The sequence below is a fragment of the Petromyzon marinus genome, chromosome 24 (genome assembly GCF_048934315.1).
Source record: "Petromyzon marinus isolate PM22_M1 ecotype Great Lakes invasive population chromosome 24, UKy_Petmar_22M1.pri1.0, whole genome shotgun sequence".
In the NCBI taxonomy this organism is placed as follows: Eukaryota; Metazoa; Chordata; class Hyperoartia; order Petromyzontiformes; family Petromyzontidae; genus Petromyzon; species Petromyzon marinus.
In genome coordinates, this window is record NC_133690.1 from 3,479,066 (window position 1) to 3,498,117 (window position 19,052).

Consider the following 19,052-nt stretch of genomic DNA (forward strand, 5'->3'; position numbering starts at 1 on the left):
AGAATTATTTAAACGCTCTGTATTTAAACATTTGAAAAAAAAAACGTATTTCTGGGGATTTTTTTTTACCCTTCCCCATTTGAGTTTTTCCCTATTCCGTTCCGATGACGTACGTGTAGGTACCTGCACGAATCGCAAGAAAAACTAAAATAACTATTGGTACCGAGGCTCCCCAACAAGGCCATGCGGGAGTGCGTGTGGCACAGTTTGGCACCAGCTATCATCAGAGTGCAGTCGTGTTGCGACAGTTCTCAGTGGCGAGTACAATGTCTTGAAATAAAATTCATGCTAACTTATTAAGTGTTTAACACGTAGGCTTTCTGGCGAATTGCCCGATGATGTTGGATGTAATTACCAGCGAAACTTCATACTCAAAAATTGTAAATGTTATGGATTCACTCTTCAACACACCGGTGGGCTAAAGTAGTGAACTATTTGTCATTTGTCAACGTTAAACTTTTTTGCTGATTGGCCGTGTCGGGTGGTGGAGGGTTACGATACATTTATAAACAACGCGATCTAACCCAAAAACGTTTATTATGAATGATTAAGTGTTCAGAGGTTCAGCAGTGAACGGGGCCCCACCATGCAACTTGTCGACATCTCGGAACGGGAAAGGGATAATTTGTAATTTAATCTAAAACCCAAAGCACAATCACCCGTTCCTGCGATATATACGTCGAAGCATCTCCAAGGTCCACTTTACACTGCATAATTTACGAGTTGCCTGTTGTAAAATAACCACCAACGCCCTTGCAGACTGCTGCAGTGGTGAACGTGCCGACGACTGGTGTCCCTCAGCTGCCGAGAGACACCTTCCGAGGTTGGGAAATGGTACCAATGAACAGGGAGGATGGGTCATCGGTGGAGAGGATTTTACCCTTTTCAGCGACATTTTGGGCATCACACAGGAGCTGCCAGACGATTCCTCTGAAATGGTGCGGAATTCCTTCCCGGACAAGATCCTACATGAATCACACACATAGATGGATACACACACACTTCGAATTTAACCAGAGACATAACCACACGCATACGCACAAACGAAACAAACACAGTTCAAATATTAACTAAATTTGTTTTATTTTACCAGGTAAGGCCCACTGAGCTAAATAGCTCTTTTTCAGAAGCGACCTGCCTATCACAAATGATAGCTCAACGAAGCGACTTACCATGTGGAAATGTATAGCAGACAAATACTCTTAACGCACGTTTCAAAATATGGAGGACCCAGAGAAAAATCCACGCGACCACAGGGAGAGAGACATGCAAACTGCAAATAGACAGGCGTCAGGGTCAGGATTGAACCCACGACCTCCTGCATACCAGGCGAGGGAGTTAACATCTCACCACCATGGCGCCCACACTGGCAAATATACATGACAATTACGGACACACACAAAATGACACGCTCATTAGGACACACAAACGCACGTGTATACGTGCACGCAAACACAAAATTTCTACAAGAACACAGGGGAGTGGAGGGAGGGGACGGAGGGGCACCTTGACGCGCTGATCCTTGTGGCAGCGCGACTCCTGCCACTCGGACACGAGGCCGCCCCACACGGCCCACAGCTCCTCCTCGCTGGGCCGCGCCGCCTCGCCGGGCCCCGTCGGGCCACTCGATACCGCCTGCAGCAGCCTGCCCACACCGGCACGCCACGAATTATCACAGCACAAAACAAACCACCACGGTACACATGCGCCACACCACAGACACGTGGCACAGCGCAGAACGCTATGGAATACCACAGAACACCACGGTGCACCACGGCACACGCAGCTTTTTATCGACCCCAGTCAAGCCATGGGGGTTCTTTGTTGCGCTTTTTGTTTTGGTGCCACGACCAACTGGCCGAGCGACACGCGTGCCTGGTGAACGCGGGTGGACGGACACGCGCCGCCGCCGTGCACCCCCCACCCCCCCTACTTGTTCTGTTCCTCCAGCTTGGAGAGGAGCTCCTCGTCCTCGGCGGAGAGCGCCCCCCCCCCTCGCCGCTGCTGCGCCGTTACGCTCGCTCCCGTGCGGTCGGGGCCCGCATGCGGCGCCGAGGGGACCGAGGGGGTCGCCCCGGTCGCCGTCACCGTCTGCGTCACCGTCTGCCTCACCCATGAGAGCGTGGCAGACAGCTTGTCCGTCACCTTGTCTGCCGCCACCTGGACACACACAGACAGAGACAAAGATCCCCCACCCCCGTATAGCCTTAACACACTGATGGGGCAAGTGCTGTTAGCGAGCACCTATGAAGGCCGGCACGGCACACGAGGTGGTGGGTGACCGGCACCACACCTGGCCGCCATTGTCTCCCAAGTGGCAATGTTTACTACACACCACACCAGGTACCAATTTGAGGCCGAGTCGATCTAGGGGAGGCCCAGGACAGATTCAGATAATCGTCACTGGTGTTGGCCATGAGCAAAAATCTAACTTGAGTCACCGAGTTCGTAGCATAGTGCACCAATCGCTACACTATCACCCCCCACCTGGGCAGGCGCGCAGAGAGGATGGTCAGCTCGTTTAATATTATATTCGTAAACAAATGTTTCTCACACTTATATCGTAACAAGACGGTGGCACCAACAACACAGCCGCTCATGAAGCTTCCAGCACGAGTGAGATCAAGTTAAGTCAGGCTGGGCCCTCCCCCACCCAGCCAGTTTACATCGGGTGCAATGCCCACTTTTTTTTCATTTCTGTTCTTAATTAATTGTAATTTTACGATGACCTTCAGACCGCAGCTCTTTCGCCAGCATTGCCTCTTAATACCTCTCACACCACGGTTAATGGTATGGTTTACAACATGGAGTATACTAGGGCTTCGCAGCTGTCTCTCTCCCCCTCCTCTGTTCCGACCATGGACGAACTCGTCCGTCTGAACGGGGCCCGTAGCTATCCGTGGTACGGAAATTTGAGGGTAAGAATCCACCCATTTTTTCGCCATATAGCATTGTGATATATAACGACTTATGGTTGGTAGCTTAGCTGATTGGAGAATATAGAGTTTATTGATAACATGAAGGTAATTTATATTTTAGTTTTTATTGGTTCACTATATAGTACTGTGAATAGCTCAGATTTGTAGTCATTTCTGTGACCAGTCACTAGCAAATCACCCAGTTATTTCAATGCTAAATTCGCCTAGTTATTTCAATGCTAAATTCTCCTGTTTTGATTTGTACTAAGTGCCTCGGTGAATGTGTATGCTCTGACTTCAACGTAACTATTTCTGTAGCAGTTACAAGCGAATGCCTTAATTTAGCTATTTCAATGCTAAATTCTATGCTAATTCATTTTAACAATGGGTGCCTCTGCGGATGTGTATGCTTTAACTTTTAACATAGCTATTTCTGTGACCAGTCACAAGCTAATCATTCAGCCTTTTCAATGCTAAATTTTATGCTAATTCCTTCGTCAAGGCTCTTTGTTCCTCTCACACAGCTTAAAAGCCGTGATCTGAACGTGGCTCTCTCACTCCAGCGCTGTCCTACCAGACAGTCTCGCTCCCTTCACCTGATGAAGGCCGCTTGTGTTGTGGCCGAAACGTCGTGAGAATATTATTGTGTTATTTTATTTTATCAATTTATTATTTTATTCTCATTCTACGTGACTTTACCGAAAGAACCAAAGAAGAGAAAATGCCCACTTTGTCCACACGGGGGGGGGGGGTCCACTCCACTCATTGCGATGGGCATGGCCAAGCGATTCATGCATGTTTTTTTTTAACTAGGTCAAAGGCCAAAGATCAAAGATAGCTCATCATTCCTATAATGGTTATCTGGCTTAACCACTATAATGTGAAGTTTCTCTGCATCTAAGTCAGCCAAGAAAAAGAAGATTAATATTATACACGCCTGGATCGTTCCTTTAAAAACAAGCCACCGGTCAACGCTGTAGGAAGGAAATCACTCAAGAGCTATAACCGACTGTCGTATAAATGACGGTTTTTTTACACGTCTCGTGCTATGTTAGAGATGAAATGAAACTCGCAGGGGAGCAGTATAATATCACACGTTTAGAGAAGAGCCTGTAGAAGTTGACATCAGAGAACTGCATCTAAAGGTCACCTCAACAGTTTTCTTATTTGCACTTAGCAGCACACGTGACATTGTGTATTTTATTATTGTTGTGCTCATTCATCCAGGAAAAGCCTCACAAAGTCTCAAGACTAATTTTCAGAAGTGTACCAAGTTTTCGCAGCAGGAGGTGATGTTGCCATGTGTGATTCCAAGTGAGTAATTTTCAGGATTTTTTTAAGTGATTGAGATATTTGGCCAATAGCAATTTGTGTTGAATGTTTTTGTTTAGCTATGGGAGGAAACCAGAGAACTCGGAGAAAACCCTTGCAGAAGAAAGGCAGAACATACAAACTCCACGTTGGAAGGCGCCCGAGAAGGGAATCGAATGAAGGCCCCCTTCTTGCTGTGAGGCACGAGCGAGCCTCACCCCTGCGTTAAAACTGCGCCACCCTGCCGCTCCATCATGTGGCCTCTCGTGTCCTCCGCAAAAAGAGTCGCAATCAGAATCATTATCGATGCTGGAGGAATACGATGAGCTATAAAAAGCAACCCAACCGAGACCACAAACACACTTCACTTGAGAAACCAGTTTAGTCACGGACTGCCAGGAATCAAAACACAGATTTCCATCTGGGCTGCGTCGACGCTCCAAGCACATCGGGAGCACCTCGTGCCAGTTCCCATTTGCACGGAGGCCACGCGGTCGGTGGGGAAGGATGTTCTCGAGACCAAACTCCCAAGCATCCACGTGGCAGTGGGGAAAGGAGACGCCAGGGATGCTCACACAATGCATCGGCAGACATGAGCCAAAGGTGGAAATTCACCAAATTACATGGCAGGAGACCGGCTTCCATGGATGACTTTGCACAAGGTGATACTAACTTTATTGATTGCGAATTGAACACCTATGACAACGTTGCAACCAGACCCATAGATGTTAAACGAGCGATATTGCACGTTTTATTAATTCATTCTTTCTGAAATTATGGGTAGTCTCTGACAATTAAAATATTTTAAATCATCAAAGGTGTTCCCCGCAGATCAGATGATGGAAGTACGATGGAAGTACGGTGTTTATCTTTAACAGTCAGAGTGCTGCCTGGAGTGACTCACGCACCACATCACTCAGAGAGGGGCATCGCACACAGCACCACATCCCCACGGGGAAGCGTTATCAAAATAAACGCTGGCCTATTCCCATCGCAGCGTTGTGCAAAGCGCATTATTATCTATTACAAAGCCACTGGAGCTTATTAAGACGTCACTGGAGCTATGCATTTTCAAATCTAAATTGAAAACCAATTTCTTAAAAACTGCTTTTTGCGTTAAGTTTGCTGTCCTTCCTCCACACCTCCGACTCCTCCCCTTCCCCTTCCTCACCACCATCCTCGTAGGCTGTCAACTCCTCTCAGCAAGGTAAAGTGACGTTACATTTCATTTTTATTTCAATATATTTCAACTTATTTATGCATTTGGAATTTATACTCTGTAGGCTGTCAACTCCTCTCAGCAAGGTAAAGTGACGTTACATTTCATTTTTATTTCAATATATTTCAACTTATTTATGCATTTGGAATTTATACTCTGGAACGGATTATTTCCTTTCCCGTTATTTCTTGTGGGAAAAATTCGTTTGGTAGACGTCACTTTCGGTACAAGTCCTCCTACCTTCTGGAACGAATTAACGACGTATACCGAGGTACCACTGCATAAGCATTTGTTGTCGCCATTAACAAACCCAGAATATAGTGGGAATTGCAAAAACAAGAGACGACGTAGAACAAGCTCAACGTAACGCACCCTTCAACATGAGAGAACGATCGAGAGCGTTCGAGCTCGCCACCCTAACGAGGTAGGGGTAACGATCGGGAGCAGTGCATTCCGATGTGAATCTTTTAAGAACCCTCCTCTTTTTCAAGCCCCATTGATACGTCCACGTCCTGTATTTGTACACTACCTTGAGATGCAGTCACATTTAATACCCTTCACTAGTACAAACGGTAATCCTACTGTACAATATCTACAGGCCCAGGCACAGTCTCTCTCCCTCTTAATCCCTTGCTGTCCATGTTATGGTTACAAATTGTAAATTAATTGACGTGGTTTAAAGTCATCGGAAGGAACGAATTTAATAGAGTTATACAACTGTATGAAGAAAAAATGTGAGGTTTTTTTCTCCAGTTGATCCTAATGGGTTTAATGATATGCGGCCGGTTTCAGCGAGTGTAATGAGCTTGAATTCTCTTTGGATGGAGGTTTCAGCGAGTGTAATGAGCTTGAATTATCTTTGGATGGAGGTTTCAGTGAGTGTAATGAGCTTGAATTCACTTTGGATGGATGTTTTAGCGAGTGTAATGAGCTTGCATTCACTTTGGATGGAGGTTTCAGCGAGTGTAATGAGCTTGAATTATCTTTGGATGGAGGTTTCAGTGAGTGTAATGAGCTTGAATTCACTTTGGATGGATGTTTTAGCGAGTGTAATGAGCTTGAATTCACTTTGGATGGAGGTTTCAGCTAGAATTGAGTGTAATGAGCTTGAATTCACTTTGGATGGAGGTTTCAGCGAGTGTAATGAGCTTGAATTCACTTTGGACGGAGGTTTCAGCGAGTGTAATGAGCTTGAATTCACTTTGGATGGAGGTTTCAGCGAGTGTAATGAGCTTGAATTCACTTTGGATGGAGGTTTGAGCGAGTGTAATGAGCTTGAATTCACTTTGGATGGAGGTTTCAGCGAGTGTAATGAGCTTGAATTCACTTTGGATGGATTATCCAAAATTATTCTCCAATGACCTTTCTGCCCTTCTAATGGATCCGTCCGTTTGGGTATGAAATACACTCGGGGTTATTTGTTTATTTATACACGGGCAAACAGACCACTGCAACACCAAAGTGTGTGTTGCAGGGGAGACCAGCCAGTGTAAAAACACATCGTGTCAGTAACATAAAATGTACAACATTAACACAAAAAAGTTAACTACCGAGCGTACAAATGAACAATAATTATCTACAGTCCCCTGGATGACGGCCTCCCAAGACCATGATGATCATGGGGGCTGTTTGACCATACTTCACCACCTTGATCAGTGACGGTTGGTGAAGGCAAGGGACCCAGCATGGGTTCAGGTGCCAATGGCCACCGATGTTAGCTGTGGCCAGGAATCCAACTCACAAGTCGCCGAGTTTGTAACAAAACGTCGTACAAATAATGATTACACACAACACCAAGCTGATACATCACCAAAAACAAATTACATAACGCAGTTAAACACGAAAGCACATTAACCATGTGCAAGCAGGCAATACAGTTAGTCGACTGGCAGGTCTTGTATGGTGGGGTAAAGTGCGGGTACTTCCACCTCTTCCCAGATATCTGGCCAATGTGGAAGAGAAGGCCAAAAAAATACCTTCTAGAGGGGCTCTCTCGAGCTCCCTGCTAGCAGTGGCGCGATCGAGCACTTGCAGGGCTGCACCTAAATGGGAGCAATGCGCCAGTTGCTGGCGGTGCAACGGAGCATCCCGGGGTCCCCTCGCACGCCCGAGGCCCTCACCTGCATGAGGCTCTCGATCTGGTACATGCACAGCCCCAGCTCGGCCATGCTGGGCTTGAAGAGCTCACGCAGGCGGGAGTCGTGCATGAGGCGGATGAACACGCAGAAAGCCTCCTCCTCCGGCATCTATGGGGGCGACGAGTGTGGGATGCGGAGGACGCGGGGGAATGTGGACAGGGAGACGGAGGGACACAGGGACACGGGGACAGTGGGACAGGGGACACCAGTTCACACAGACATCAGGCAAGCACAATGTACATGTAGAGAAATAAAACAAACTTTAATTAATCGCTCTGCAAAATATATTCTATGTATACAATTACCCACGTCTCACAGCGATGCACTAGCTTTTATATCTGTTGTGTTACGTAGCCAATGCAGTCCAGAATGCCGCTGACCAGACCTCAGGCCCTGACCCACAGACGAGACCACCTCTCACCCTAACTTCCGTTAAACTCCGCTGGCTCCCAATCCAATCCCACATCATCAATTACGATCACCCTTTGTGAATAAATCTCCCGGGAACATGGGCACTTATGACAATGTGGGAGAAAACACCAGCCTTTCTGCCGGGGGGCGAGGGGACACATTGCCACGGAGCTCAACGCTCACACCCCCCCCACGTCATCCTCCTTACCACCAGGCCTCGTCAACTGTTCAGGTAAATGGTCATCAGTGTGTGCACCTACAGACTGGCAACAGGCTGGATCCTTGGGTTGCATTGGAAGTTGAGCTGCACATGTAACCAATTATCTGGTGATGACGCCACTGCCTTGCCAGTGGTACCAACAAGCGCAAATAGCACTCGGGCCTTCGAGCATTAAGCAGCAAAACAAAACTATCAGCGGTTCCTGAAAAACTGAAAACGTGGTCCTCTTGTCTGAAAACTTGAGCAAATGTGACCAACTGACAGCAGTAGCAGAAGTGACGATGCAGTGAAGGACAACTGTGGACCAGTTTCTGTAGAGCAATGGTTCTTAGCCTTGACTGCAGCTGTGCACCCCTTTGGTTCTCAATAGTAAAAAATAAATGTATGTTAATAAATATATAGGTTTCATGAAACAAAACTGACGTGCCCATGCTTCATTTGTGTTTCGATGATTTGCCTTCCCCCAAAAATCTGGCCAACTCTCACACCCCCCAGGGGGGTGCGTGCACCCCACGTTAAGAACCGCTGCTGTAGACCCATGGACGACTGCAGATGGTGGGGGACTACTTCAGATTGACAACTGCGCTCTCCTTGCCGTAGAATTCATTGCTTGTTAAACACGAGGCAGGCGGTGTTCACCCCAAATTGTCGTCAATGAGGGACCAGGGGATTTACGACACGCACGTCGCCGTGCACCGAACTCATCAATGATGACGAATTATATCGCTCACGATAAATGCATCTAATTGCGCGGGATGGCAATTGATCGTATGCAATGTATGCAAATGATACGCATTGCCAGGTCCATCCACAAGCACCCATACCGAATCGCGTCGGCCGCGCCGTGCGTTGCAAGCGGTTCGCGCGCCGGCGCGTATGTACATGCGGGGATTTCACCTGCATCAAGAGAAGTCCGACAATGAAGGCGCTGCCTTGGCAATATCCGACCTCGCGGTCCACCAGCGAATACGCCTACACGGCACGCACGCACAGAAACACTCATTTGAACTGCGGGGAGTGGAGGTCGTCAACAATGGCACCGTGCATTTCATGCGCGCCGAGACAGCACGAAAGGGGCAAAGGCGAACGTGCGGCCAGATACGGCGTGAAAACACAGCCACCATTTGCCACTAAGCAGTAGTGATGTCGTCGCATTGCCTGTGCCAGGCTGGGTGCACTTTGAAGCCGTGATGCCAAGTGATGAAGGCTCGCATGCTGGCAAGAGGTCACGGGACACACCCAGGTGCCATGGGTTAACCGATTGAGATGACTAGAAGATGCACCAGCTGAACTCCCCACTGTGCCAACTTGGCACAGCACATAGACACACACATACCCTCTACTCATAACCAAGTGACAGACCATTGAAACAAGTCTATTTTGCAGCAAGACTCCGGAATTACAGCATATAATTTATCGCGAACGTTGGTCCCGTGAGAATTTAATCACACGATGTCCTTTATTTGATTTAGAGGTCATCAAGCTCTATTAGTTGGACATCTAAAAATTTGGTCAGAGATACAATAATTAATCAATTTTAAGTTGCTCTCAACTTAATTTGCACGTTGCTCTGCTCATTAGCATCGCCCTTCTACCTCAAGTTGTTATGGGAAGGCTGCCAACGCTACCTACCCAGCAGCGACACTCGCAAGCCCTCCCCTACCTCCCTCTCCTTCCTCCCCCATCCAGAGGCTGCCCTGGCACTGCCAGCTACTTCTTGCGGCGATCGTGAACTGCCCCACATCATCCTGTTGCACTGTGCCCATCGTAGTACGGGTGCCTCGTTGAGAATTTGTATTCATTGCTGTTGCTCACATATTTGCTCTCGGGAAGCTGTGAACATTAGGATATGTGTACATGATGGTTAGCGTGTAGGAGGCAATGGCGCCATATTATTGGTTCATTCATTCTTGAAAGAGAATTCGATATTCATTTTATACATATAAATATACGTACAAAAAATTCACACATTTATGCGAATTGTGAAAACGGTTTCATATCATAGAGCAGAGCAGTCTGCTGAAGGTGATTTCGCAGAACTGCTAACAACAAATTGCCAGGCAACATCTTATCCACACAAGGAGGCGGCACTGTCCCAGCCGCCCTGATATAAAAAGAAATGTCCATCAATATTTTAGCTAAAGTGAACGCATTTTTTACATGGGTTTTTTGTGCAGTTGATTGGTAACCAGGCTGCGCCCATAGACTCGCTGCACTTGACAACCTAGTTTAATCACAGGCGGCTGCCTGGATTCAAATCCAGGTTCCCAGCGGTGCACACTGACCTCTGAGCCACTTGGCCTCCTCCAAGGTTTTGATTTTAATGACGATTTATTTGCACTTTTGACCATTTCCCTTTTAAAAACGTTTTCGTTATCGCGTTGTAGTCGGACATTCCATCACGGCCGCGTGTCACCGCATCGTAAATGCGGGGTCTCAGTGGTGCTGGCTCAGTCCGACCACACAATCATCCCGTAAGTTACCCGGCCACCTCGGCCTCGCGTGTGCTAGTGTATGCGGTCCCTCGTGTAATGCTTAGTGCGCTGCGCTACGAAACCTGCAGCCCGAGTTCGATTCCCGCTCATGGCCAACACCAGTGACGATTACCTAAGCCGGTCCTGGGCCTCACCTAGGTCGACTCAGCCTCAAATAAATACCTGGTGCGGTGTGTAAACATCGCCATTAGGGTGACAAAGGCGGCTGGGCGTGGTGCTGGCCACCCACCCCCTCGTGTGCCGTGCTGACCTTCATAGATGCTCGCTAACAGCACTTGCCCCAACAGTATGCTCAAGCTATACGAGGATCTTATTTTTGTTTGCGATCCCTAGTGCAGCATTTAGCGCTCTGCGTTTTGAACCCGGTAGCCCGAATTTGATTCCCGCTCACGCCTAACACCAGTGACGATTATTTGAACCGGTCCTGGGCCTCCCCTAGGTCGACTCGGGCTTCAAATTAGTACCTGGTGCGGTGTGCAAATATCGTTGCTGGGGTGACAAAGGCGGCTGGGTGTGGTGCTGGCCACTCACCCCCTCGTTCGCCCTGTCGGCCTTCATAGGTTCTATTCGCTAACAGCACTTGCCCCAACAGTCTGTTAAGGCTACACGGGGTATCTTTGCTCCCTCCTTCCTGTGCCCACCCCCCACTCCCGCGGGCACCTTCATGACGTTGAAGAGCCCCTCCTGGCCGGACCCGTCCGGCTGTCGGAACAGCACGTGCTCTGGGTAGGTCCGTGCCAAGTCTCGCCGGATCAGCTTTTCCGACGGAGATGCCATCTTCAGGAGCTCACTGTACTGATCTGTTGAACACACGTGACATGAAAATACACATTCTGCACGTACTGCATACTAGGCACGCGTGATGGACTTGCCAGCGTGCCTCTGTGCTAACAATCGTGACGTTACCCGATGCCAAGTGTCGTTACTCTCGGTGGAGGTGACGTCATCTTCAGTGAAGTCATTTGGATAGGCCAATTAGATGAATATATCAGGAGCCAATTTTTCAGGCTGATCCCAAAATCAGAAGAACATATTTACCGAACATTGAACACGCACCTACAGGTTTGGCTGTGAACGAGCACTCAAGTTTATTAATAATTCTTGTGTCAATATCAGTGTCTCCGTGCTTGATTGCAGCAATCGCCTGGCACTCCCATCCCCCAGTGGTGGTCCTGAGCGAGTGGTGGGAACTCCCAGAACGGAAGTCTCGTGATCTAAAATAAAATGCTACCTGCCCAGACAAGGCTTTTGTAATGTGAAGTATGGAACTATGGAAACTACAATACCAACTTCCTGTGCCAGGCCAGGTGCACTGAGGGCACGTGAAGTGCCGAAGGCTCACTAACACGAGGTCACGGGACAGACCCAGGTGCTATGGGTTGATGGACTGAGATGACTGGCAGATGCACCCAGCTGTGCCCCCTACTGTGCCAATTTGCTCCATTTTAGTCGCTGGGCGCTCTGCTCGTTGTGAGAATTGCTACTCTGCCCTCCATTGTCGTTGGAGGGCGACTGCTACCAGCTGCCCAGTAGCAGCATACTCTTTGGTTTTATTCGGTAAAGTCACGTAGGTACTCTGCAAACCTCTCGGTTATTACCAGAGATTTGTCCACGAGGCCATCCAGATATACAAACACAGACACAACTTCAACCGAGAGGATGGTTTCAAATTAAGCAACCATTGGAAAGATGTTATAAATTAAGTCAAACGTTAGCTACCTTTTAATTGTACAGCAATTTTCAGTGGTGGTATGCCAAACTTTAGCAGCTTCTTTCGTTTTCAAAAACGGCTTACCGCAGCCCTCCCACCCACCCACGTTCCTTTCTGGCTCCTCCCCCCCCCTTAACCTATATATAAACCCGATCGTCTCAGAGCTGTGCACTTGACACAGATATTCTGATGTGACTGTTCCACCTGAAGACGGAAGCTTGTGTTGCCTCCGAAACGTCGTGATTCAATTGTTTTCTTTTGTCATTTTTTTACCTACGTGACTTTACCAAATAAAACCAAAGAGTACGAATCCTTGCAGTCACGAAAGCTTCAAATCTAGAATCAGTAGCAGCATCCTTCACGAGCCTCCTCCATAGAGGCCGATCTTGACACCGCTGGTACCAGTCTTCGGCAAGCCCACTCAGCACCACATCCTCCCGTACCGCATCAGTCCATCTCTTCACCAGCCCGTGCCGTGCCCATTTAGCCCCCTCTATCCAGCCAAACGAAGCTGCTTGGTCATGCGGTGGTTGGGTATGCGGGCTACATGACCCAGCCAATGCATTATTAATTACAAGGTCTTTGTCAATCGACTCTTATGATAGAATGTTGGGCTAAATGGAGTCATTATCATGTCCAACGGTGTCCGTTTCTTGAAGTAAGTAAATTCAAGAAACGAGGTGTTTGGTTTCATTGACAAAATAGATTAACACTTGATCAATCCATTGACCAAAAGACCCTCCCCGGATAAAGACATCTCAAAAGGTTTAAAAAAAAAAAAGATTTTTCTACTAAGTGACATCCACAGGCCATGACCCTGCTCATGACACTTGGGGAAATTGAATCCGGCCCAGGGTTTCGCTTGGTCCAGGTTTCAAGTTTCATTTATTAGGTATAGAGCCCTGTGAGCCATGCGGCTCTTGAGTAGGGTGCAACCGCAACAAACGAAATATGAACAGAGAAACATCTTAAAGCGACGACGCGCAATGGCCACTACAATCAGTTTATTCCGGGGATCGGAAAAAAAGCGCAAGCTGTTTATTTACCGTTATAACCCCACGACCTGCTGCTGACACAGTTCAGAATTATTTAAACGCTCTGTATTTAAACATTTGAAAAAAAAAACGTATTTCTGGGGATTTTTTTTTACCCTTCCCCATTTGAGTTTTTCCCTATTCCGTTCCGATGACGTACGTGTAGGTACCTGCACGAATCGCAAGAAAAACTAAAATAACTATTGGTACCGAGGCTCCCCAACAAGGCCATGCGGGAGTGCGTGTGGCACAGTTTGGCACCAGCTATCATCAGAGTGCAGTCGTGTTGCGACAGTTCTCAGTGGCGAGTACAATGTCTTGAAATAAAATTCATGCTAACTTATTAAGTGTTTAACACGTAGGCTTTCTGGCGAATTGCCCGATGATGTTGGATGTAATTACCAGCGAAACTTCATACTCAAAAATTGTAAATGTTATGGATTCACTCTTCAACACACCGGTGGGCTAAAGTAGTGAACTATTTGTCATTTGTCAACGTTAAACTTTTTTGCTGATTGGCCGTGTCGGGTGGTGGAGGGTTACGATACATTTATAAACAACGCGATCTAACCCAAAAACGTTTATTATGAATGATTAAGTGTTCAGAGGTTCAGCAGTGAACGGGGCCCCACCATGCAACTTGTCGACATCTCGGAACGGGAAAGGGATAATTTGTAATTTAATCTAAAACCCAAAGCACAATCACCCGTTCCTGCGATATATACGTCGCAGCATCTCCAAGGTCCACTTTACACTGCATAATTTACGAGTTGCCTGTTGTAAAATAACCACCAACGCCCTTGCAGACTGCTGCAGTGGTGAACGTGCCGACGACTGGTGTCCCTCAGCTGCCGAGAGACACCTTCCGAGGTTGGGAAATGGTACCAATGAACAGGGAGGATGGGTCATCGGTGGAGAGGATTTTACCCTTTTCAGCGACATTTTGGGCATCACACAGGAGCTGCCAGACGATTCCTCTGAAATGGTGCGGAATTCCTTCCCGGACAAGATCCTACATGAATCACACACATACATGGATACACACACACTTCGAATTTAACCAGAGACATAACCACACGCATACGCACAAACGAAACAAACACAGTTCAAATATTAACTAAATTTGTTTTATTTTACCAGGTAAGGCCCACTGAGCTAAATAGCTCTTTTTCAGAAGCGACCTGCCTATCACAAATGATAGCTCAACGAAGCGACTTACCATGTGGAAATGTATAGCAGACAAATACTCTTAACGCACGTTTCAAAATATGGAGGACCCAGAGAAAAATCCACGCGACCACAGGGAGAGAGACATGCAAACTGCAAATAGACAGGCGTCAGGGTCAGGATTGAACCCACGACCTCCTGCATACCAGGCGAGGGAGTTAACATCTCACCACCATGGCGCCCACACTGGCAAATATACATGACAATTACGGACACACACAAAATGACACGCTCATAAGGACACACAAACGCACGTGTATACGTGCACGCAAACACAAAATTTCTACAAGAACACAGGGGAGTGGAGGGAGGGGACGGAGGGGCACCTTGACGCGCTGATCCTTGTGGCAGCGCGACTCCTGCCACTCGGACACGAGGCCGCCCCACACGGCCCACAGCTCCTCCTCGCTGGGCCGCGCCGCCTCGCCGGGCCCCGTCGGGCCACTCGATACCGCCTGCAGCAGCCTGCCCACACCGGCACGCCACGAATTATCACAGCACAAAACAAACCACCACGGTACACATGCGCCACACCACAGACACGTGGCACAGCGCAGAACGCTATGGAATACCACAGAACACCACGGTGCACCACGGCACACGCAGCTTTTTATCGACCCCAGTCAAGCCATGGGGGTTCTTTGTTGCGTTTTTTGTTTTGGTGCCACGACCAACTGGCCGAGCGACACGCGTGCCTGGTGAACGCGGGTGGACGGACACGCGCCGCCGCCGTGCACCCCCCACCCCCCCTACTTGTTCTGTTCCTCCAGCTTGGAGAGGAGCTCCTCGTCCTCGGCGGAGAGCGCCCCCCCCCCTCGCCGCTGCTGCGCCGTTACGCTCGCTCCCGTGCGGTCGGGGCCCGCATGCGGCGCCGAGGGGACCGAGGGGGTCGCCCCGGTCGCCGTCACCGTCTGCGTCACCGTCTGCCTCACCCATGAGAGCGTGGCAGACAGCTTGTCCGTCACCTTGTCTGCCGCCACCTGGACACACACAGACAGAGACAAAGATCCCCCACCCCCGTATAGCCTTAACACACTGATGGGGCAAGTGCTGTTAGCGAGCACCTATGAAGGCCGGCACGGCACACGAGGTGGTGGGTGACCGGCACCACACCTGGCCGCCATTGTCTCCCAAGTGGCAATGTTTACTACACACCACACCAGGTACCAATTTGAGGCCGAGTCGATCTAGGGGAGGCCCAGGACAGATTCAGATAATCGTCACTGGTGTTGGCCATGAGCAAAAATCTAACTTGAGTCACCGAGTTCGTAGCATAGTGCACCAATCGCTACACTATCACCCCCCACCTGGGCAGGCGCGCAGAGAGGATGGTCAGCTCGTTTAATATTATATTCGTAAACAAATGTTTCTCACACTTATATCGTAACAAGACGGTGGCACCAACAACACAGCCGCTCATGAAGCTTCCAGCACGAGTGAGATCAAGTTAAGTCAGGCTGGGCCCTCCCCCACCCAGCCAGTTTACATCGGGTGCAATTCCCACTTTTTTTTCATTTCTGTTCTTAATTAATTGTAATTTTACGATGACCTTCAGACCGCAGCTCTTTCGCCAGCATTGCCTCTTAATACCTCTCACACCACGGTTAATGGTATGGTTTACAACATGGAGTATACTAGGGCTTCGCAGCTGTCTCTCTCCCCCTCCTCTGTTCCGACCATGGACGAACTCGTCCGTCTGAACGGGGCCCGTAGCTATCCGTGGTACGGAAATTTGAGGGTAAGAATCCACCCATTTTTTCGCCATATAGCATTGTGATATATAACGACTTATGGTTGGTAGCTTAGCTGATTGGAGAATATAGAGTTTATTGATAACATGAAGGTAATTTATATTTTAGTTTTTATTGGTTCACTATATAGTACTGTGAATAGCTCAGATTTGTAGTCATTTCTGTGACCAGTCACTAGCAAATCACCCAGTTATTTCAATGCTAAATTCGCCTAGTTATTTCAATGCTAAATTCTCCTGTTTTGATTTGTACTAAGTGCCTCGGTGAATGTGTATGCTCTGACTTCAACGTAACTATTTCTGTAGCAGTTACAAGCGAATGCCTTAATTTAGCTATTTCAATGCTAAATTCTATGCTAATTCATTTTAACAATGGGTGCCTCTGCGGATGTGTATGCTTTAACTTTTAACATAGCTATTTCTGTGACCAGTCACAAGCTAATCATTCAGCCTTTTCAATGCTAAATTTTATGCTAATTCCTTCGTAAAGGCTCTTTGTTCCTCTCACACAGCTTAAAAGCCGTGATCTGAACGTGGCTCTCTCACTCCAGCGCTGTCCTACCAGACAGTCTCGCTCCCTTCACCTGATGAAGGCCGCTTGTGTTGTGGCCGAAACGTCGTGAGAATATTATTGTGTTATTTTATTTTATCAATTTATTATTTTATTCTCATTCTACGTGACTTTACCGAAAGAACCAAAGAAGATGAATCATTGCAGTCACGAAAGCTTTAAATCGAAATTTAACCGCCTCTACGGGGAGGGATTCCACACATCCTTAAGATCATTCAACAGACTTCGGGATAAGAAGGCTCAACTAATCGAGTCTCTCACCTTTCTGAAGAGATGCCGCGACTCTAAGGTAATACCAACCGCATTTACACTAACCTCTGCTGTTGCAACTTCTCTCAATGCAAAACGAATTCTAGCTAGAACTAGCTTCGCTCTTATCTCGGAAAAAATCAGACTTACACGCACCGAACTCGATCAGTTAGACAAGACACTCTACAAATCACACTTAAAATTGACAGCAACAATGTCTACATCGGATTGGGAACATGTAGACAATATGACTACCTCTTCGGCTGCCACTATGTCGAACAAATGTAGGGACAATTTGATTTCCAAATTCAATCACCTCTCCAGCAAAAAATCGGATCCACACACCGAAAAGATAGACGTCAACAAAGTCGTAATTAATCGCAGTAACAGTTCCATTTCTGATGGTCTGAAATCCGTTTTAGCTAAAGGTCTAAACTTTGCTGTCACACCGAGACACTTACCGGTTAATGATATCATTGCCCATGTCGACGTTGCACTCAAGGGCTTGAGTCACATCTCTGCAGACGTAGCAAGATCTGAAATCGCTGCAACCCTCAAAAACGCTAAGTTGCCACCTAGCAACATCAGCAAAGACGAACGTTTTGAATTATCTCAATTAAAAAAGAGGGATGATATTGTCGTTCTCTCAGCCGACAAAGGCAATGCCACTGTCATCATGGACAAAACAGAATATAACAACAAAATTCAAGAACTACTCAACGATGGCAGCTATACAAAAATAAAAAGAGATCCCACCAACAGCCTGGTCACCAAAACGAACAAAATTATCTCTGATTCAACAGCATTAATTGATGAGAACAAACAGTTCTTGTTGAAACCCTCTGCTGCCAGACCACCAAGATTATATGGCCTTCCAAAGATACACAAAGAAGATACACCCCTTCGTCCCATCGTCTCTACTATCAGCTCCCCCACCTACAAACTGGCATGTTTTCTGGCTGATATACTGCGACCTTTCACTGGAAAAACCACCTCTGCGGTACTAAATTCTACTCACCTGGTATCGACAATCAAAGACATTTCCCTGTCCCCAAACGACCTGCTTGTCAGTTTTGATGTGGTGTCCTTGTTCACCAAAGTCCCGGTACCTGACACCATCGCTATCATTGAAGACCTGGTTCATCAAGGACTGCATACTGATGTACCCCCCCTGGTGAGACATTGCTTAACCAACACATACTTCACCTGGAATGGAACTTTCTACAAACAAACTGAGGGCACCCCAATGGGCTCCCCCCTATCTCCGGTTGTAGCCAACGTATTCATGGAAAAATTTGAAACTGACGCCATCCAGACTGCCACTCTACGCCCGACCTTATGGAAGAGGTACGTTGATGACACCTTTGTCATCTGGCCACATGGCCAGCCTGCTCTAGACCAATTCCGCGACCACATCAATTCCATACACCCAGCCATCAGATTTACCATGGAGGTCGAAAAAGATGGCAAACTACCCTTTCTGGATGTCTTAATTAAAAGGAGACATGATGGTTCAATGAGCCACTCTGTCTACAGGAAAGCTACCCATACAGATGCTTACTTGAAACCGGATTCCCACCACCATCCATCCCAGAAGAACTGCCTCATCAAGACTCTATACCATAGAGCCCAATGCATTTCCGACCAGGAACACATTACCAGTGAACTCAAACACGTACACCAGGCTCTCAGGGCTAATGGCTACTCCGACTACACAATCCGCAAAGCCATCACTCCAGTCATGAAGAAGGATCCTCTTGTGGAGCCACTCAAAACCATCACCTTACCCTACATTGCA

The 19,052-nt window shown here is 47.7% G+C and overlaps 1 protein-coding gene across 1 annotated transcript in view; it reads right to left on the reverse strand.

Annotated features, from left to right (window-relative positions):
* LOC142928877 (ecotropic viral integration site 5 protein homolog) overlaps window positions 1–19,052 on the reverse strand; it is a 112,166-nt gene that overhangs the window by 83,070 nt on the left and 10,044 nt on the right. Inside the window, exons 2-10 of the mRNA XM_076069326.1 lie at window positions 15,438–15,664; window positions 15,011–15,149; window positions 14,385–14,469; window positions 11,373–11,512; window positions 9,115–9,189; window positions 7,569–7,694; window positions 1,934–2,160; window positions 1,507–1,645; window positions 881–965 (exon numbers count right to left, since the gene is read on the reverse strand). Coding sequence (XP_075925441.1) covers window positions 881–965; window positions 1,507–1,645; window positions 1,934–2,160; window positions 7,569–7,694; window positions 9,115–9,189; window positions 11,373–11,489 — 769 coding nt within the window. The 5' untranslated portion in view covers window positions 11,490–11,512; window positions 14,385–14,469; window positions 15,011–15,149; window positions 15,438–15,664. The remainder of the gene's footprint in view (window positions 1–880; window positions 966–1,506; window positions 1,646–1,933; window positions 2,161–7,568; window positions 7,695–9,114; window positions 9,190–11,372; window positions 11,513–14,384; window positions 14,470–15,010; window positions 15,150–15,437; window positions 15,665–19,052) is intronic.